The 21037-nt window shown below is 42.1% G+C and overlaps 1 protein-coding gene across 1 annotated transcript; it reads right to left on the bottom strand.

Annotated features, from left to right (window-relative positions):
- Positions 1 to 10473: 10473 nt before the first annotated feature.
- klf5a (Kruppel like factor 5a) lies at positions 10474 to 20820 on the bottom strand. Its single transcript, XM_028007277.1, has 4 exons — positions 20180 to 20820; positions 18304 to 19336; positions 17061 to 17120; positions 10474 to 12636 (listed from the first exon to the last, which is right to left on the bottom strand). The coding sequence occupies exons 1-4, from the start codon at positions 20594 to 20596 to the stop codon at positions 12458 to 12460; spliced, it is 1689 nt and encodes a 562-aa protein (XP_027863078.1). The 5' UTR covers positions 20597 to 20820; the 3' UTR covers positions 10474 to 12457.
- Positions 20821 to 21037: the final 217 nt, after the last annotated feature.

The raw sequence follows: 21037 nt of genomic DNA, 5'->3' as shown, positions 1-21037 counted from the left end.
CTTCTCTCCCACTCAGGTCAGATGTGAACAACAGACCCGGGTCAGGACCGCACAGATTAAACCATTATGATGTTAGTAGGACTCCAGGGTGGAATCATGGCCAGCAGTTATGAATACCAGGTTTCATACAATTTACTTCAAATGATGCACAGCTGCAAAAAAAAAAAAAAAAACGAGAGGAAAAGAGTGAGGGGAAGAAAGAAGCTCATCAAATGTGTGATCCTCTGCTTTTCTGTGTGTTTGTGTGCTTGAGCAGTTGCATTCAGCGACTTTGTGTAGGTGTTAGGGGATATTTTGGCAGCATCAGGGGGATTCAGGCATCAGAGAGGCTCTCATCATATAATAGGATAATCTGAAGGAAGGAGGGGAAGAGAGTTAATGAGAAACACTGGCTGTCCGTCTCTGAGAACTCCACAACCTGCTAGACATGTTTAGTTGTTAGACAAACTTATTGTGATTAGTTAAAGTGGGTAGTATCTGGTCAGACAGGTTAGGACAAGCTTTTAATTAGGCAACAGCCAAAAAGAATTTAATTTAGCTGTGTGAGCATGGTGCCCAACTTCCCCCGTCAATCAGTTTGATTTTTGCATGTTAAAGTGTCTTCAAAAAGACACTGAGCTAAATATTTGTAACTTTTAGTGAGAGTACATTGTCCTCTTGGACATTTTGTAGTCTCAGACAAGTAGCTGGTCTGCTGAATGCAAGACTTTTAAAATAGTACGTTTTTGGACTGGAAATTTATGAGTAAAAAAAAAAACATTTTAATACAGTGGACGGCACATCGTGGATTTATTACTCTGTAAATCTATGTAATGCAGCGGCACAGAGGTCCAAATACAAGACTTTTGTCTGAAGTGACGAGCAGGTTACCCTGTCTGATGTATTGCACGATGCGCCCAAAGTTTTCATGAAGGACACATTTGTTCAGATAAGTATCAGTTGTTTAAACACAACCTGTGGTTGATTTCATTTTCTGGTATGAAATCAGTGAGAAATGCTGATTGAGCTACTTGAGAACAAAAACATTGATAGATCATGGAGATCATCATGGAGAAATCAACTTGGTAAGAAATCCAAATGGCAGGTAGGAGGTTAGCTTTAGCTGGTTCTTAGCTAAAACGATACAAAATTAGTTTAGAGCTAAAGTTATTAACCAAACAAGTCATTGACTAGTCAAAGTTAGAAAGTGACTTTAGTGACAAAACTGAAAAATTCCTCACGTAGCAATTCTAAAACGTCATACCTTTTGCTGTTTCTTTGTGAAATTTTAGAAAACAGAAGAGACTGAAATCCCTCCTATTACCTATTATTTATTCAGCCTGTTTTACCAGGAAGTCCTATGAAATAAAATCCATTTTTGTGTATTTATACACACGAGTGTGTACAAGCAGCTCGTGTATTTTTGAGACAGGTGGGAGTTTCAACACCGTGGTCTCAAATGCAACACTGCATGTTTTAAACACTTTTCCACAACACTAAGTGGGCCATTTTTACACAAGCTTTATTTCATTGGAAATGAAATGGAGAAGGTTGATTTATAGATGAATACAATGACTTTCTCACTGTCAGTACGAAGATCTTGGCTGACTTTACTTCCTCGTGGAACTTCAGAGGGTGGAAAAGTTACTTGTCTTTCAATCCAATCTGGTAATGATGGATACCTGGAAACTCGACTCGGTCGACAGCAGATAGTTTCCAGCTTTGCTTAATGTGTTTCTTTTCTCCTTCATCTAATATTTTGAATTCATTTTTTTAAGTGAAGTTTTGTTTTGTTTTGGGGTTTTTCACCATCTGGTCTTGTGTTCACATTCACAGGGCAAAACTGAAAGTACTTTCATTCTAGAATTCGTTCTTTTCTGAACTGCATCAAAAACAAAATGACAAGTGGTATGTAAAATCTAAAAATACTCACATGCCATTTTAATAACTTTTTTTAGTGAATAAAAAGGGAAACAAAAAGGCAACCTAGACTTTTGAATTTACAGATTGGTTTATGTTATCATAATTGTCAGTGAAGATAATTTGAGCTGTCAGTAGGGTCATATTTGTCCCTTTGTGAGTTTAAATAGACTGGTATGAGGATGTAAAGTGAACAGATAAACAGAAGCGTCTTTCCTACAGTCAACACAAAGATCCTTGTTTAACTTCCCCTGAGTCTTGGGTGAAGTTTCTACGCCTCTCATGGCTACTCCTGCATCACAATCTCCTCCAAATTAATGAACGCCGACGCACAGAAATGTTCTCTGGGTTGACCTCATACGAACTTAATTTCAATTAAAATAAACGATAATTTTGCGGTAGAAGAACTTCTCACTCCTTTGATGCAAACACTCCGGCTGTCTTGACTGTAGCTCATCTACCATCTGCACTCATCAACATAATTTTGAATCAAGGATCACATTTATCACTTAGCAAATAATTAGTTCATCAAATACTTAACAGGCTCCAACCCTTCTAGAGGAACTAACTACGTGGAGGTAGAAAACGTACTGGTAATGCAACCCTTTCCTGAGACGGTGGATACCTGGAAACCCAACCTGTTTGACAGCAAGTTGCTTTTCAGCCTCGGTTAATGTGTTTCTTCTGCTCCTGATCTAATCTAATCTAACTTTTTGGAGTGAAACGTTTTTTGTTTTGTTTTGGTTTTGTTATTGTTGTCTCTGCCATTGTGCTCACATTCACAGTGGCAAAACTGTAAGCACTTTCATTCGACAATTGATCTCTTTTCTGGGCTGTTCAACTGCATCAAAAATAAAACTACAAGTGATATATAAGATATAAAAATATTCACATTCTATTTTACATTTTCTTTTTTCTAATTAAATGGAAAAGAAGGAAAAACAAGTCAAAACCCAGATCTGAAGTCTTTGTTTAATTACCCTGAAAATAAGACAATCTATATGGAAGGACATTTTTTCCCCTCAGGTGTTTAGACAGATTGCTATGAGGATGTAAAACGTACAGATAAACGGAAACTTGTGCAAAATTCATATGCAAGGAAAAGATCCAGAGAGTAGTATGTACAGTAGGTGTCAGGTTTACACACCTAGAACATTGAAAATGCAAGACACAGGAAAGTGTGCACAAGTCTACAAACTATTAAAATGAAACTAAAGTACTCACACTCATCACCAGCCATGAATAACTAAATAATTTATTTAGATGAATGTCCCCTCACAAATTACACCCAAACTACACTATTTTTGCATCCTTCAACAAGCTTCTTGTGTAATTTGATTTAGATGTTAGACCACTCTTCATGACAGATAGTATCTAATCACCAAGATTTTTGGCACGGGCAACAATTTCTGCAACGTTTTAGGCCAGAACTTATGGCAGGTCATTCAGTAAGCTTTATAATAAGCAGATTTGATGTGAAAACGAGCACTTCTGTCCACACCAGAGCCAGTTTAATGTCAACATTAACTGCCAGGGTGCCAACCAAGTAAAACGTTCCTGCTGTTATATCAACACCATCAGGGATGACTAAAATGTGTCGTTCCCCTTTTGGGGCAAACTAAATTCTTTTTGGGTAAAAGTCAAACGAAACAAAGACCGAGTGATTTAGAGACAATGACTGGATGACACCACAGCATGGTGGTGGTAGTATCATGCATAGGGTCTGTACAACTGTCAGTTGTACTGCTGTATTGTGCAAACAAGATAAAATGATAAAGAAAAGTTCACCTAGAATTAGCCGCTAGCTGATTGAAACTCAGGCACGGCTATAGGTTGTCCAAACTCACAACCTAAAACTTCTATTAGATTTGTTAGGCAAACACTGAGCTTCTGGAATGGCCCTCACCTCAAAACCCTTAAGCTTTTCCTTAAAAACGGGGTCTTTACTGGGATTTAGGCACTTTGATTGATCTATACCTTTCTTTCTAAGAAGGGTGGTCCGATATCCAGTTCGAAATATACCAGAGTTTTCAACGGCACATGGTTTTGCTGCTGCACCATCTTACTAAGGGACAATGAACCAAAAGTGCAGGGGTATGTGTATATTTGGGCCAGAACATATAAAATTGACCTTGTACAAAGGGGAGAAAGTCCACAAGAAACTCAAGCTCGTACACCCAATTCTAGTCTCTGAACATCACTGGAGTATTTTTAGAATCATACGCACCACCAGCACAAATCCATACACTGTAGATGAGTGTTTTTCAACTCTGGTTCCTCAAGGCATGCTGCCCTGCATGTTTTAGGCAGTTCCCCCCCTGCTTCAGCACACATGATTTCAATTGATGGCTGATTAGCAGGCTTTTGCTGAATTGCGATCATCTGAATGGGGTGTGTTGAGGCAGGGAAACATCTGAAACATGCAGGTCAGGTCATGCAGGCCTTGACGACCAGGCCTGGGAAACACTGCTGTAGATCCAGCAGAAAACATGTGTGTTCATAATTTTCTTAATTGTGCTATTTGTGTAAACTTAGATGCAACACCTGGGTTTGTCGTAAAAATGACAAATTTTCCTTACGTAGGGAACGCTTAAACTGATTTAAGTGCAAAATTGAAAAATGAGGTTGATTTGAGTTGCTAGATGCTATTTGACTCAAAGTAGACGCAAACTTTGGAGCTGATATTCTGCCTTATGGGGATGAAATTGTGGTGCAGAATACTCAGAACTCAGTTACTGCAATGTCTCCATGTCATTTCATCACCACCATGTATTAATGCTCGGCATAATGAGCTTACATGCTGCGCTGGGTCTTCTCTAAACGTGTTGCCATGCTTTATGACCTAGCATCTCTTCTTTGGCTTCCATTCGTGTTTTGTGAAATGTTTCTACTGTACTGCTTCAGGCCTGAAGCTATATGCTTGCTGCTGGTTGTTCTATTCCACTTTGGAACCTCTCCAAATGAGACATGACTGTTCAGTTATTTTCCAAATGTCCTGTGATAAACTTTAACATTTTACACACTAACCGGGAGCTGTAAAGTCTGATCTATGGCTCTAGAGTTTCTCTTCGGTGTTGTTTGCACCCTGTGAAGTTGGTGGGATGTCCACGTCTTGAAAGCTGGAGGAAGTGTGTTTTTTATCGGTGTTGGGTTTTTTTTTTTAATTCACTGTGCAATGAGAAACTCCAGTTTTCTGGAAATATTCCAATAGCTAAATGAAGATTCACTCACAGATTAGTTGAATACTAGTTTGATTATCAACACCTGACTGCTACGTCTGCTCTTGTTTTCTACAGAAGCAGTAAGGCTCTACTTTTCTTCTATATTTTTCATGGTTTTATTGACTAAATAATTTTGTTATTTTCATTTCAGGTTGCATTTTCCTAATAATTTGATAACAAAAAGGAATATCTTAGCCTTAGCTACGGTTGAGCTAAGCTTCGTTGCACTATTATTTTGTGAATACAGAGATCTACAAATAAAAGACAAAAATAAAGGAAGTTAGGAAAATAGAAGAAAACAGTAAAAAAAAAAAAGAGAGAGAGGAAATAACCTCATGACTGTTGAGAGGCTAACTAAAGTGATTATTTTTATTATTTTATTTTATTTTATTAATGTGAATTATCTTAATCTTAATTCATTTTACATGCCCAATTTTCTGTTTTCATGCTGAACAACTAGTGAGGAATTTTACTTTTTTCCCCCTTGCACTCCGTTCACACGGAGGCTGATCTTCAGCAGCGTCCTTCAGAACGTCTGAGCTGTCTGTCACAGAAATTAAATTTCCATTGATAACCACTGAGCCGTGTCTGAAGCAGCTGCCCGTCTGGCTTTCTACGATAGACTGTGAAAAAGCATTGGGGGGGAGTCACATTAGGAGAGACGCAGAAAATCTGCAATCACGACTTGTTTCATAACTCTTTAATAATGCGTCGTCGGATACACCAGTGAAGATTAGGATAGGAAAAACAGTGCACATCAACTGTAAAGGTGAAATAACTACAAGAATATGTTTACATTTATTTTAAAGGTACAAAAACTGAAAAATAAACAGAACTGAAAGGGCGGTAACCAGGCTTACGGTTGCCCTTTCAAACAGAGACATGATTGGTAAACTAGCAATAAATCTACATAAAGCTCATGACTCTGGTGATTTTTTTTTTTTAAAACCTCCTGCACGTAATAGACACTTAGTAATGCTGAATCATACATTTCTGAAGCATACTTTTCTCCAGCGAGATCCAGTGGAAAGAAAAATGGGAAAGCATGTTTTATGAACTTCAGTAAATTCCAACAAAATTGTAATGTAAGGCAAGCCGGCCCAGGGGATGTGCAATCTAAGCAGCTTTATAGAGCCTTCGAAAGGCTCTAAAAAGCCTTTTGAAGACTTGAAATTTGAACCTTCCAGCTTCAAATTTACAAGTACATTTATTGTTCCAATTAAAAAATCTCCAACTTACAAACTTTCCAAAGAATTGACATTTCTTTTAGTCTTTCAAAAATGTTTTTGATTCCTTGAAAGCATCAAATTGCATTGGATTGTGCAGTAAAGAAAAATCCCATTCCAAGGTGTAGTTAAAGTAATTGTTCAGTTGAGCTTTTACAACTTAAAAGTTGCATTAGGCCTCCCATTGGTGGCCAGAGGTTGTGGTCTTATAGCTCCAAAATCACAAACACGCTTTGGGCCACCTCTGACTGCAAACAACGCATTTATGACATTCCATAGCTGTAGCTGACTACAGCTATGGAACAAGCAAGCTTCCAGTTATGTAAAAGTATGACTAACTAAACAATGACTACATGCTCCATCACCTCTGTCCTCTGAAACCATGAAGAATGTGAGAAAACAAGACGCAGACCTTCAGTGTTTGGTCAGGGAGTTGTTCACTACAGTCCAGCTGGTTACAGTGAACAAACTGCTGTGATTAGAGAGGCTGTAGAAACTGGAGATATGTTTCATTTGGTTTTTTGTTTCTTTCCTTTCCAATGAATCAAGATCAGAACCCGCAAGGAAGAGTACAAAAGCTAAAGGTTTTTAGCTTTCGTACCTGTGTAACAGGCATCAAAGGTCACACAGGTTTGAAGATGTCTGACTGATGTCAAAGAAAGTCCGGTGGTTCTTCTTTGGATCTATTTTACATGTGGTGGGGAGTATCTATGACCTACGGTGACTTACTGTTAGGACTTGGGATTTGTGTCTAAATAAATGAATTATTACCAGAATGTTCACTTTTAACGGTCCTTTACCAGGAAATTTGCTGATTCACATGCTGCTTTATGGTGCTTTGTACTCATCATTTCAACATTAGTCACTGAGTGTGTGACCGTACCTCCCTAGCAACTGATAGTATGCTTCTGTGTAGACTTCAAACAACAACAACAAAAAAAACTGTGAAAAATATGTAAAGTCTAATAAACATGCAGCACTGTGCAAAAGTTTTAAACCCCTCCTGGTTTGTTTCTACTTTGCCTCCGATGCGCCTTACCTGTTTGGGAAGTCTCAAACTCGACTTCTACTGTCTTTCTTAAGTTATTAAAGCTTTTTCTTTTGGACTTTGACCACCATTTCACTCATTTTGTCTGGAATCTGACCAGAATAGCATGTTGTGCAATGTGTGCCTACGTAGGTATAGAAATTATTTGAATGGGTGAGGCCTAAACAGAGTTATCAAGGATCTTAAGAATCACATCATAATTTAACTAATTGGCAGGTGTGTGCCAAACTTTCAGCCAACAGCTCTTTGAGAATCACTGTAATAATGCTCCGTCAGTAATTAATAGCACATTTTTCATGGCTTCAGCTACAGAAAGACTCTGTGGGCCAAGTAGTCGATTTGCTGTCAGAAGGTTGTAGGTTCGATTCCAGCTTCCTCCGTCCACATGTCGATGTTCCCCTGGGCAAGGCACTTCATTTTACCCATCGGTGTGTTTGTGAGTGCGAATGGGTGAATGTGACTCTAGTGTAAAGCGCTTTGAGTAGTAAAAAAATTATTGAAAACACGCTGTACAAGTTCAGTCAATTTACCAACAAAAAACGTTACTTTAAAAAAATGATCTGGTCCTGGAATGGACGTAAATAAATAAGCAAATAAAGAACCGCCTAAAGTAATCTAAAGTAGCAGCATTACGAAGACATTTTGAAGAAGCCAAATGGTAAAAACGCCATAAATTAAAAGTAACAAATTCATTCAACAGTAGCAGTGAAGCCCAATGTGTAGGATGATTGTCAAGCATTCATATTTAATTATAGAATAACTAAAGACTCCAGCCTTGATGATGCTTGATACTCAAACGTTTTCAAGAAACCATCAGTGTCACCTTAGACACCATTTTATTTTTATTTTCTTTTTTTTAAATAAAAATGTCTTGCAGTGAACCCTTCATCTTTGATGTTATCTTTCGCTGTGAGCTAGCATGTCAGCTGCTGCGGTATCTCTCCCATCTCCTGACAACAACATGTTCTATTCCGAGAAAATTGGGAAGAGTTGATCTTGGACGGAGCCGCGCATGATGTGAGTGCGCGCCGGTGTCTATCCGCTCCCTCCCCGCGGTCACTCTGTTGGTCCTCCGAGTGGGTGGTCTGCTTCAAGAGAGGTGCGCTGGAAACTTTATACCAGCATGCACACTCACAAAAAAAAAAAAAAAAAGAAGGGGATGGGGAGGAGGAGGGGAGGGGGGGACTGGGAATCACACCAACGCAGCACAGCAGAGGGTGGAGCAGGCAGAAGCCTTCTTCCAGATGTGCGACATTAATTTAGCTGATCCAAAAACATGAACCGGTAGCTCCCACTCACTCACTCGTCACCACCGAAGCGCGTGTGCGTGCGCGTGTGTGAGCCAGTCTTTCTGCTTCTTCTTTTTTTTAAAACATCAAAGCCTCAAATAAATACCTGCGAGTTCTTCTTTTGTTTTGTTTGTTATGAATGAAGATGAGGATTTGAGCAGGTTATGAGAACAGCTTCCTCTCTGACCTATACGGAGTAGCGCCGCTGGACTTTTCAGGCAATACTTTCCACCGGGAAAGTACTGGGGAGGGGCATGGAGAGAGGAGGGGGCGGGGGGCCCGGTGCATAGAAAGACAAGGCAAAGCAGGGAAGAAAAATGAAATCAAATAAGAAGAAGAAGAAGAAGAAGAAGAGCGGAGGAGGAGATGGAGAGAAGATGTAGGAGGACGGAAGTGGTTTTGATTGGGTCCCTCCAGAGATTCTTTTGTTTGGATTGTTCCGCGTTTCACTTCTTTCCCCCTCTCTACCTCTCCATCTTCCTCCCTCCTCGCAGACATCTGAGGTAGATTACAACAGAGACCCCGGGTCACATTTAGGACTTAAACCAGGAACATATGGTGCCGAGAGCGCGTTTGAGCGTCCAGTTCAATGCAGTGGGATTCCCCCCAGTCAGGTCCCCAAGTGGTGCTGGTCAGATTTATTTTCTTGTCCATTGTTTCTTGCTGGGATATCAAAGAGCTATTGTTTGTTCATCAGCAAGGGTACAGCAGGTTACTTACAGGTCCTGGATGAGGGGGCTCAGCCTCTCCCCCATATATATACATCCTTTATCTTTATTTGTTCTGATATATAACTATAGCCCCCATCCGGATCAGTGCTTCCACACTCAAATAAAAACTTGTGTTTTAAGAGGTTGTGCGTGTGGTTCGTTTTATTCAAGCCTCGACAAGACCCGTTTTAATACCCCTCGGGCACCTCGCTTTCTGGCTGCACAGCACGCCCCAGCTTTAATCCGAACCTCATGCAGAAAGCACCCGCCGTGCGTGGCTCGCGTCCGCGATATTTCCACATGGTAGCAGGTTAAGTTGAGAGGTACGGGGAAAGCGATCGTATCGCAATGATTTCAGCCAGGACAACACATCTGTAAAAGTGTCATTTGACTTTATTAGCATCGGTTTCACTCAGTTAAAGAGAGAGAAGAAAAAAATTCAACTTTTGTCTTTGGAACGTTTACCATGGAAGAAAACAAACAAGCAAAAAAGCGACAAAAAATAAGTTGTTGGAAGGACTATATATATATATATATATATATATATATATATATATATTTACATACACACACACACATATATAATAATGGCATCAAAATAGTTTGGACGAGAGAACAAAACTGAGGTGTAAGGCTCAAATATTTTTGGATGCAGGGCATTTTCCTCTTTTTCTGCCCTATTGTTAACACATTAAAAAAATGGAACAAAAATTTATTTACAGTGCATTTATTTACATTAAGGCATTTTTTGCTGGGGTAAAAAAAAAAACAACAAAAAAAAAAAACACAGTGAATCTGTTATATCCCAGCTTCTACACAATTAAATAAATAGAGAGATTTCCCTTGTTAGATTACAGTGCTATATTATCTTTAAGCTACCTGCAGTGAATGAACAAGTACAGTTATAAAGGCCGAATCACACAATCAAACTCAGACCTGGGTGTATATTAGAGGACAGATTCCCTTTTTATTCCCCTTCTTAAGCTCATGTTCTGTAAATACAGTAATCCATTAAGACCATACATCTATAAACAAAAGCTACCGAAATTTATTTCATTAAAAAAGGTCCCGTTTTGTTTGTATTAGTTAGTAAAAAAGAAAGTACAGTATAGGTCTTAATGGATCATGGAGTTATGGTTTACAAGATTGTGGCTTGCTAAAGCAGAACAAAAGCAGAGATGCACCGAGAAATCAGCAATTAAGGCCGATTTTCTGCTTGATCGTCAGGTCGGATACTCAAAAATATTCTCCCCATCAGTGAACGCACGGCATGTAAGCAAAGAACAGGCTGCACTGACAGCAGCACCTTTCAGTGCAGCTGCAGCAACTGTGAGAAGCAACATTGAGCTGCGAGAGAGCGAGAGAGAGCGAGACTTCCCGAGCTTCAACCTCAGTCTGCCGTGCTTTGGTTCTGGTTTTGGAATGCCGGTAAAAACCCAGTTGTGGTGTGATTGCTCTCAATTACCGTGCATGACGGTGCACGCGCACCCAACATGAGACACTGACGTCCGATCACAGCAGTATTGGCGGGTCAAAGTTATACAAAACAGATCGATAAACTCTGACTGTTGCATCTCTGAGCAAAACTACTGTCAGGGTGCTAATGGCAGCAAGAGGAGGACATTTATCTAAATGGAGCTGTGTGTAATATATTCAAGTTCTTTAACTTCAAAGACGTGGCAAATCTGTCCTCTAACAGAGCATGTGTCCAAGTTTGAAGGCCTGATGGAGCCCTGTTGCTAGTTATCTGGCTACAGATTTAAAAAAAAAAAAAAAAAAAAAGGCTAAAACCTCCTTGGAGAAAGAGACAGACTGTCACTTTAGTACAAAAGCTCCACGCTGTTTCAGGATGTCTCAAGTGTTCAGAGCTGAGCTGTTTTATTACAATGGAGATGATCAGCTTTAGGATATTAACGTTTCTTGTTTCCCTCTTCCCGTACTGAGTTCAGAGAGTTTTGTTTGTTTTTTTTAACAGAACAGGAACCAAAAACAGCACCATGTGTGTTTAAAAGAACCGCCTACACTAATCGCTCTGGCAGAACAGGAACACATTAACCACGGAAGGAGGCACTTCATAGGGTGTTGATGACGAAGATTAGACTTTGGTTCAAATGAAAAAATAAAAATAAAAGTTGGATGGCACAATCTGCACAGAAATGAAATTCTGAAGATGCTTAATTCAAGCTTGTGCATAAATACAGCTGCTTCTGTTTTAACAGAATCAGGTCTGCTTACATTTCTCCAGCTGGACATCCATCAAAAACCCATCCTAAATAATTGATCGCCTAATGGCTGCTCTTTACAATCCACCCATGTCCCTATGTTACTCAGCCATCTGCAGATTTCCTCTCTATAAAATGAAAAACAATTCAGTCTTGCCATCTCTACCTTCCTCTCATGTTTTTTTTTTCCTCTTCTTTTTCTATGCTTCATCTTCTTTGTCTCAGGAGAATAAATGCTTTCAATTTTTAATATCCGGACAGCGGTGTCTGGCGTGGCATGTCCAGTTGTGATAATGAACGTTTTGTTGGTGCATGAGATACACGATCAGTTCTAGTGCAAACCGAAGGATTTGGTTAAAAAAATAAAATAAAATAAAAATCTGGATATTCCAGCTATTTAGACAGACATACCAATGAGTAAACAAAAGATGTTCTTGAATTAAGAAGTTCTACATTACAACAAAGACAGACAATGTTTTTTTCTTTCCAGTCACACAAAGTCCAAATGGACCGGAAAACGTGAAGGAGCTACCATTTTCTTTACGCTATGGAGCTTTTTTTTTTTTTTTTTTTTTTTGTTCTTGTCCAAAGAATTTTTTTTGTATCATACCTTGTGACGGTGTTAAACCAAACATTTTCTTGGCCACCGTTTTCTTCCTTAGCTATCATACAATTGTATTGATCGATGGCAGCACCGGGAGGAGCTGGGATGTCAGTAAAAGCTGCTTGGCATCGCGCAGCCGCTTAACACTGTAGCTATCGGACACAAGCCGAGTGCTTTACGTGAGATTCAGGACGAGGGCTCAGCACAGCACGGCTGTGGCACGCGTGCAAAAACGTGGCTAGTTCTGGTGCCTCTTCATGTGCAGCGCGAGGTGGTCGGACCTGGAGAAGGAGCGGGAGCAGACGGTGCACTGGAAGGGCTTGGCTCCAGTGTGTTTCCGGTAGTGGCGTGTGAGCTCGTCGGAACGAGCGAAGCGCCAGTCACAGCTGTCCCACGTGCACCTGTACGGCTTCTCACCTGCAACGAAGGAGAAGGGAGTCTTGGTTAGTTCATATAACAGCAGTGTCGAGCTGAACGTCTTTACATGTTCACAAACTGTTCAAGTGGCGGGACGCACATACTGAAGACAGTGATATACTTCTCGTGAAAACACAAGTTAAATCCTTCATGATTCACACAGTCAGGTGGAGAAACTGGGAAAACAGGCTTCGCTGAGAATTCCAGTTGTCTGACAGCATATACAGTCATAACACTGTCACTCACAGGCATTTGTCAAGCACTCCAACACCAGTACTGTGCAAGTTTCCCACAGATACTCCTCTGTATTGTCTACTACTACTTCTGGCACGTCTTTGATGGGTTTAGGCTGTTTGTCACTTCTTCATTCCACGCCTCTGGCTGCAGGCGCTTTGCAGAAACCTTGTGTGGCCTCAACCTTTACCCAACCGCTTGTTTCAGTCTCATTGGTCCAAACATCTTTAAGAGTTTGCTTACCTAGCTTACAAGAAATGCACATGCTCCTTATTAAATATCTAAAAATGTTTATTTTTAAAATTATTATAAAATTGTTTTGTTTTTTTTTTGTTAATCTTGACTCAGAAAGTAAAAATTGACATCAGCTGAAAAGAGTAAAAAAAAAAGAAGAAAATTTTCCCCCAATCTAAATTCTAAAAATGTGCTGCAGGTTCTGAATCCACTGGGAAATTAAAATAATTACCAGATTGTCCCAATTTATGCACCACAGCATTGGTTTCTAACCAAAGAGTTCAACATAACTCAGATTTTTTAAAAAAGGCATTGCTCCATTATTTCGTAGAGCAAAAATGAAGTTTGGAAAATTAGCTGATTGCAATCTCTGGCCAACTGATTGGTGCATTCCTAATTATTTTTGATGAAACCAATGTTATTTAACACAGTAACAACCCAGCTCTCTGTTTTGCCTCATGCTAACATTCTAGCATAGAAAGAAAGTGGAGAAGAATTGGCCAGAAGAGTCAGGAAAGACAAAGAAAAAAAAAATAGTGTACAGATGTCATTGATATTTCTGTAGCCAGACCAAATGAAATGTGCTGAAAGTGAAGCACAGCGATGGGAGTGTCATGATAAGGACCTGCATGACGGCAGATCATATTCATAGATAGTGTGCTAAATGCCTATGCAAGCAGTAAAAACGAAGTCGTAAACACCTGAACCGTGTAAATCTAAAGCCAAACTAGAATTTGTTTTACGCATGATTACCATAAATATATCAGTGTCACCAAGCACGTCACTGGATGTGAGTTCAGTAAAAATAATTAGAAAAAAAAACTAAACAAGAATGCACATGGCTGATAGAAATGAAAAGTTTCTTTGGAAAGATTTGCATCTCTTCAGACGTCTGCACAGCATTCTAACCTCTAGGTTAAAGGTGTGTGTATGTGTATGCGCGTGCGGAGGCGGGCTTAAGAAGATTTAAATCTCGTTAATAAAGGCTTTCCTGACTCAACTGCCTCATTGAGATGGAAGTGAGAAGTTCTTATTTTTAAGCGTTGAATCTAAATCGAATTCCACAGCATAGAAGTTAAGCAAGAGCCGTTAAGCGTCTTCGGGTTGCATCAAACCCTCCCAACAAGCTCAACAGGCTGCGAAGTGTTGCCCAAACCACCGCAATTAAGCCGCAACACGATGAATCACGACGTCGGCACACTAAAGAAACGCATCATCGATGCGCACCTGAACGTGGACAACATGGGCAAGAGAGTCGATGAAAGAACAAGCTGGATACACTTTCACACACAAATACAGACCGACACACTCACAATCAGGGTAATGGATGTTGATGGAGATTAGAGTGGGAACTCCCACCGGGGCCCAAACGCATTAGGAATCATCTCATACAGATTACTGACAGGTGCATGAGGAGGGGTGTTTGTGTGTGTGTGTGTGCGTGGGTGTGCACTGAAGCATCTGAATCAGAGATGTACAATGAGTAATAGACAAAGATAGAAATAAATTGTTGGGGGAAGGGGATTTCACAAAGGGTTGAAGGTGGAATGCATCCAAAAAACAACACACACACAAAAAAAACTAGATTGAAGGATGATTGGATGAATGAAAGGAACTGAGGGAGAGAAAAAAAAAAGGTTGTTGAGTGCAGGGAGGATATATAGCTCGAGCTATACAACCGTTTATGTGTTGTTCTCTCATCTTGTGGTCTGTAATAACTGAGATAACTACAATCACCCTGCAGCATGAACGATCTAATTGTCGTGTCATGTTCCTAATACTGAAATGCACTTCAGAGACATGCACACACACATCACCGCCGTTTTGCACAAATCACCCGGATTAATGAGTGGAACTGATTCTGGGTGAGACACACAGAGAGAGAGAGAGAGAGAGCTTTTTGTGTGTACTTCCAGATGAGCGAGGAATGCCCAGATATCAACAGAAGCTTTGTTTTGTCAGCTGGAGCGAGGTGGGGCCCAACACCTAAGCACTTGTTTGTTGACGCTGCTCGTCCAGGAAAACCAAATGGTTTGAAACTAAACGTGCGAGGAGGAAACGGATTGAGGAAAACACAGAGACGGAAGGGGAATCAGAGATAAAGGGAAAGTGCATGCGGCAAGGATTATTTGAGGAGGGAAATTTAAAACAGGAAGGGCTAAATTGTTTTTTTTTGCATTTGGGCAACAAAAGTTTGTGTATAATAAAAACTACTATCGATCCACTGCATTTACTCTCACTAACAAATATGAACTGATAAAAACAAACAAATGAATAAAAACAAAGCTGAGTAAGAAGGTATGGATTTCCACTAAAGGATTTCACAAAAAACCAAACAAAAAAACAATAATTAGATAAAACAATTCTGATAATTCTGCTCTGTTCATTTGGGTCAATGACATCAGAGGCACAAAAATTGAATAGATCTGTGTCATTCCATCCCTCAGTACAACCATTTTGCCCCCATTATATGACATATGACATAAGTAAAAGCAAATTACTTCAATTCATTGGATGTAACAACAGGCAACTAAACATCCACCAAGTGTTGGCAGAAATCTTAAGCTGTCTTCAGATTTCTAACTGGTGTGAATGTGTTTTTACTCCTGTTGCAAATATTCCACCTGACTGGTTTACATGCAGAACCCCCACAAAGTAATAAAATGATGTAATCTATTTGTAAGCCATACTCTGGAAAATCCAGTATGTAACAATCAGCATTAAATATAAATTTTTGATCTCATATTGCTTTATTTTGTCATTTAATTTCTAAAAAAAGGTTAAGATACTAATCTAGAAGCATAAATATCAAATAAATGATATTTTCATACATAGAAGTATGAAAATTACAACTTTACAACCACCAATGACTTGGGCTGAAGTATGTTTTAATGAGACAAATCAAAAATAAAAAGTTCACCTAATTATAATTTCATGCAAAATCTCCTTATTTTACATTAAATTCAGAATGTAATCTTTTGTTAAAATTTCTAATTTGGACATTAAAACATTTTTAGAATGTAAAAGTCTCTGTTTTTCTCACATCCGTGTGGACAGACATGCTGTTGATTCTGCAGGTGCATGAATGATGGTTTTACTAGAACTGAGTGGATAAATCTGTCTGGTGATAGTTCTTGGCAGAATACAGCGGTTCTGAATAAACACTTCATGCCGACCAGACCTTGTTTTCTTTTTTTGTTTAAAAAATAAGACGGTTCTATATGATCGCCGAAGATCTTTTAAACCAAAATCTGTCCATTCCAGTCAGCAGGAATCTGAAACAAATCACGTTAGTGTGTTTTATTGTTGCCAGATTTCCTGTAGTGTTCTCATATATGTGGCTTAAATGTTTTCCCGCAGCCACACAAAGTGCAATCAATGGGATATTGACAACACTGGCATGAAACATTTTCAAAACAAATCTGCTTGGTTGTTTTACGCCTTGCGTGATGTCATCAGAGGCAGGCACGTTGAGAAGCTCGTCTTTGGGAGGGTGGATTTTTTTTTTTTTTTTCTTGATTAAATAATAACAGTTTACAACAAACTACCTAAAGCAAAAATGGATTCGTGGAAAGGTGAGACACTGCATCTAAAAAGTTTTGTTTTGCAAAAGAGTTTGACAAGTAGCTTTAATAGCAGCAATAAAAGCAACACCGGCCTTGGGAAAGTGCACTTTATCTGATCTGGTGACGTGAATCTGAGAAAGATGGCACCACACGTCTAGCCCCGATCACATACTGCGAGAGTCATCCCCCCCCCGGGGTTCCTGGCAGAAGTGTGGCACTTCCACCTGTTTTGATGGAATAGTATATTGGGGGTGAGGATGCGGAATGAGGATACGCTTACAAACACATGACGAGAAGACGGCGGTCTGCCTAGCAACACGGTGCCAGCGCAGACACTTGAAACCCGAGCACAGCGGACTGAAAAGCGCATCGATCAGAGGAGCATCTTACCCGTGTGAGTCCTGAGGTGGGCTTTCAGATGGGACGACTTGGTGTAGACCTTCTTGCAGCCTGAGGCACAGAGATGGAGATAAACAAAAGCAGACAGCTTAGACCAAATAATCTGCTTGTGTCAGATATGCATTTACCCAATAAACCGAGCTGCGGTATGCAAGAAATTTGAACTAATGAAGACCAGAAGCTGTGTGGAATGAAGCACAGTAAATGCTTTGGAGATCCTCAACAGAGTATCATGGCTCTTTGTTCAAACTCAGTCTATGTGGGATTTAGCTCGTCCCAATAAGCAAAAATAATCAGTGAGAAATAATATTTAGAAAAGGTCCTGCCCTGCCGCGATTGTATTGTACAAGAGTACAGCTAACAGATACTTGTGTGAAAGGTGGATTCGTGGAAATGATGGATGTGTGTCATCTCACTTTTAAAGAAGTTAAGCGTGTATGAACAAGCTACAGGGAGCTCACCGAAATCCCCCCCCCTGTCTCTCTCTCCTTTACCTGCTGCCACAGGCTAGTTAACATTTCATGTTCTACAAGTTGCTGCACATCGTACAGCCTGAGTGTGTGTGGCTGTTTGTCAGGCGGTTTAAGAAAATACTTTAACCTGAGCAAGCTATCTCAAGCACGCATGCAAATGTGTGCGTGTATGTGTGCGTGCGTGTAGGTGCGTGTAGGGGAAAAAAGATCAAATGGCTGTAGGAAAACATCTGTGTGATTAAAACAGCCACAAGAGCACCGGTTCATGCCACAATCATTCCAGCGTTGATTTAGGCTCAACAGTCAGGGTTTCTGGGCTGGTAGTGGCACAATCGTTTAGGTTGCGATAATAAATGCAAAGTGTTTTTCTGAGCTTATGGTTAGAGAAAATGTACTGGCAGATGATTGACATTTCAGCGACGCCGCTGCAGTTACAAGCAGAGTGCAAGGAAGGCATGGTGACTCCAGAGGTCTGAGACAGAAGTTCAAAAAACAACGTGTAATTTCAAAAAAATGCAGGGGAGTCTTAAAATGAATCTGGTAGTCATATTGCTGACCTTTCTGACTGGCCAGACGTCAGCCTGGCCTGACCACAGCACGGGGAAAAAGACGGAAACACACAATACAGCGGAAAACAATCAGCGCGTGTGCACGCACGCACGCACACACACACACGCACACACACACACACACACACACACACACACGCACACGCACACACACACACGCACACAATGTGGAGGGCGTGCTGCTCTCCTAACCTGGGTAATCACAGTGGTGGATCCGGCGTTTCTCCAAGTCCGGGTTGTTCCTCCGGTTGTATCGGACGGTCCCGGAGTTCTGCGTCGTGGTCTGGGCTGCAGGGCCCTGGGGGAGGCCCGGAGACGGGCCCTGGACTGGAGTGGGCAGGGCGAAGCCGGCGGGTCCGGGTCCGGGTCCGAGCGTGGACCCTGCCAACTTGGAGGCGATGGTGGCGGCGTACGAAGGAGGAGGGGACAGAGTGTGGAGCAGCTCCTTCTGCCTGTCGGGGCTGCCCGGCTCAGAGCTGGGCGGGGAGGGAGGCAGGTAGGGCACCTGCTGCTGCAAGTAATGGGAGTGCACCTGAGCATTAGGATGCGCGTACACCCTGCGGTAGGCCGCCTTGGTGCCCTGCTCTTGCTGGGAAGAAGCCGAGGCTACTGGTAAATCATGGAAAGGTGCATGAACACTGGAATTGTGCTGCATCTGCTGCTGTTGAGTCTCCATGCCGTCAATGTGGTGATGATCCAACCCGGCGTTCAGGAGCTGGAAGAGTGAGCCGCTGCCGTCGTGGTGGATGCCTTGCTGCTCGAACTGCGACGGCATTTCCTGCTTGATGAACACCTCTCCTCCCGATTGGGTGAAAACACTCGTGAAGTCCGGTAACCCTGTTAGCGACATGTTTATGGCTGAGGTTTCCAAGGCAGCGTTGCTAGGCTCGTGCCCGGATGTGCCGCAGCTGCTCGTGGGCGTACCGTCGGGGCAGTGGGGCTGTAGGTGCGGGCCGAAACACGACGAGGCAGCTTCCGTTTTAATTTGGGCCAGACCGGCGCGGTTCTGGGCCTGAGGGGCCCGGACCTGCTCACACGAGCCCATCCTCAGGTAGGCCACGTCGGGGAGGTAAAGGTTCATGTTGAGGGTGTAGGGAGCCCCGGCATGGTCTCCGCTGAAGAACTGCTCCACCGCCGACGTGGTGTCTCTATGCGACTTCTGCTGGCTGGCTGACTGGGGTGGAAAGGCAGGAGGGGAGAGATACCTGTCCATCTCACACTTCACCTGTGGAGGAAACAAACCAAGCGCTTAGAAACAAATTCGAGCACAACGCTTCCACTAAACTATTCGGAGACAAAAGTTTGGTAGAACAGTCACTGCTGAAGCATTTATCAAGTAGTCATCAACTTGCAGCTGCAACATTCCCTCGCTGCCTGCAAAGCTGAACTCAAACACCTACTTGGTGAGGCCAACAGTGAAGGATACAACCATGTTTTGGCATTTGTTTAATCATGGCTGCCATTCACAGGTCAGTCTAGTTCAGGTAAAAAGGCGCCACCTGGATACCGTGAAAGTTAGTAAAACTTGACAGCAGAGGATGAAACAGCAACAGCACCACCAGAGGGAATGGTGGGGGGGGGGAACCACCCATGTCTCCCTGTCCGCTGCAGCAGCAGCAGTAGCAGCAGCAGCCTAGGGATGGGCTGCTATTTGAGGCTCCACCACCTACTACCAGCTGTTACACACACTTCTCTCCTCTGCTGCACAAGTTTCCTCCTAACTGGGGACAGAGCCGGCCGGGACATTTCTGTCCGAGTCAGTTGTCGTCACTGTGGTATGATGGTGTGAGTGGACACCAAAGGGAGACCAACAGCTGGTGACCAACTGGCTGACTGGCTGGCGTAGACAAACATGCGCCTGAAGGCGACTTCGGGCGGAGCTGCTGGGTCGCTTGCCGCGGCCCGACACGGTGTAAAAATAATAAAGTGATGACTACAATCAAGACAGCGGAGCCCGGCTCCATTTCCAGGCCAGGAGCGGAGAAACAAAATCTGGGTTCGCTGCCCCCATCTGCCACGCCCATTCAAAGAAACCCATAACATGTGAAGTCGCTCTTGATCCCCTTACCTGCGTGTAGTCATTATGCCCTGCCTTGTCCGCTTCTGAGATTTTACAGTCCAGGCCGAACAGCGCCGAGTCCTCCAGAGAGAAGGCGGCGGACAGCGCCGCTTTCTGCAGCGGGTAGAACGGGTCCTGCTGTGCGCCGCTCATAGTCAGTGCTGCGGCCATGAAGCTCCGACGCAGGCAGCCCGGATGATCGCTCGTCCTGCTCTGCAGAGAGGAGGATGCTGCTGCTGCTGCCGCTACAGCGCAATGGGGAAGGAGCGCAGCCGGACGAGTTGCAGAGCGTGTGGCGGAGTAATTAATGTGTGCCTGTCGGCAACATTTCCTTCCACTTGTTCCATCCCTCCGGCCCGCAGACAGTTTTCTATCTCTGCGTAGGGCGGAGCGAGCCAGTGTAAATACGGAGACTGCGCCGCCCATGGAAGCCTTGATTATTCATTCACCGGCCACCGCCCTTCGCTCCATCTAAATACGCTCACAGCGGCGTCCTGGAACGTGCTGGGCCGGCCGGGTCAGCCGTAAATGTGGAGAACATTTAATTCTTTTTCACGACAGCAGAAAATACGTTCCCTGTTTCTCAATTTTGTTTGTTCACCCTAAACGGATCATCATTTTTTTTAATTGTGAGCGCCTCTTTAAAAATGTATATTTCTCTTTAATCCTACTTTAACAAGCTTGATATTATTTAAAAGTAGATATATTTAAATTCAACTGACAGAAAGAAACTAATACCCACACGAAAACTGGTATATTCAATTTATACGTCGTATGTCGTCCCCTGACCCTATGGTTTAGTCACAGCCAGTGGAAACCCAAGATTCACTTGGAAGTTAATCCTAACTCTAAGTGCAGGAAGTTATT

Source organism: Xiphophorus couchianus, chromosome 22 (assembly GCF_001444195.1).
Source record: "Xiphophorus couchianus chromosome 22, X_couchianus-1.0, whole genome shotgun sequence".
Lineage (NCBI taxonomy): Eukaryota > Metazoa > Chordata > Actinopteri > Cyprinodontiformes > Poeciliidae > Xiphophorus > Xiphophorus couchianus.
This window is presented reverse-complemented; position numbering and strand designations above follow the sequence as displayed.

Excerpts from the sequence above, each read along its gene's own strand:
- klf5a (XM_028007277.1), bottom strand. The coding sequence starts at position 20,596 with ATGGGCGGCGCAGTCTCCGTATTTACACTGGCTCGCTCCGCCCTACGC. Across the intron at positions 19,337-20,179 it reads GGCATAATGACTACACGCAG|GTGAAGTGTGAGATGGACAG; the intron begins GTAAGGGGATCA and ends TTTCCTCCACAG. Across the intron at positions 12,637-17,060 it reads CCACCTCAGGACTCACACGG|GTGAGAAGCCGTACAGGTGC; the intron begins GTAAGATGCTCC and ends CCTTCGTTGCAG.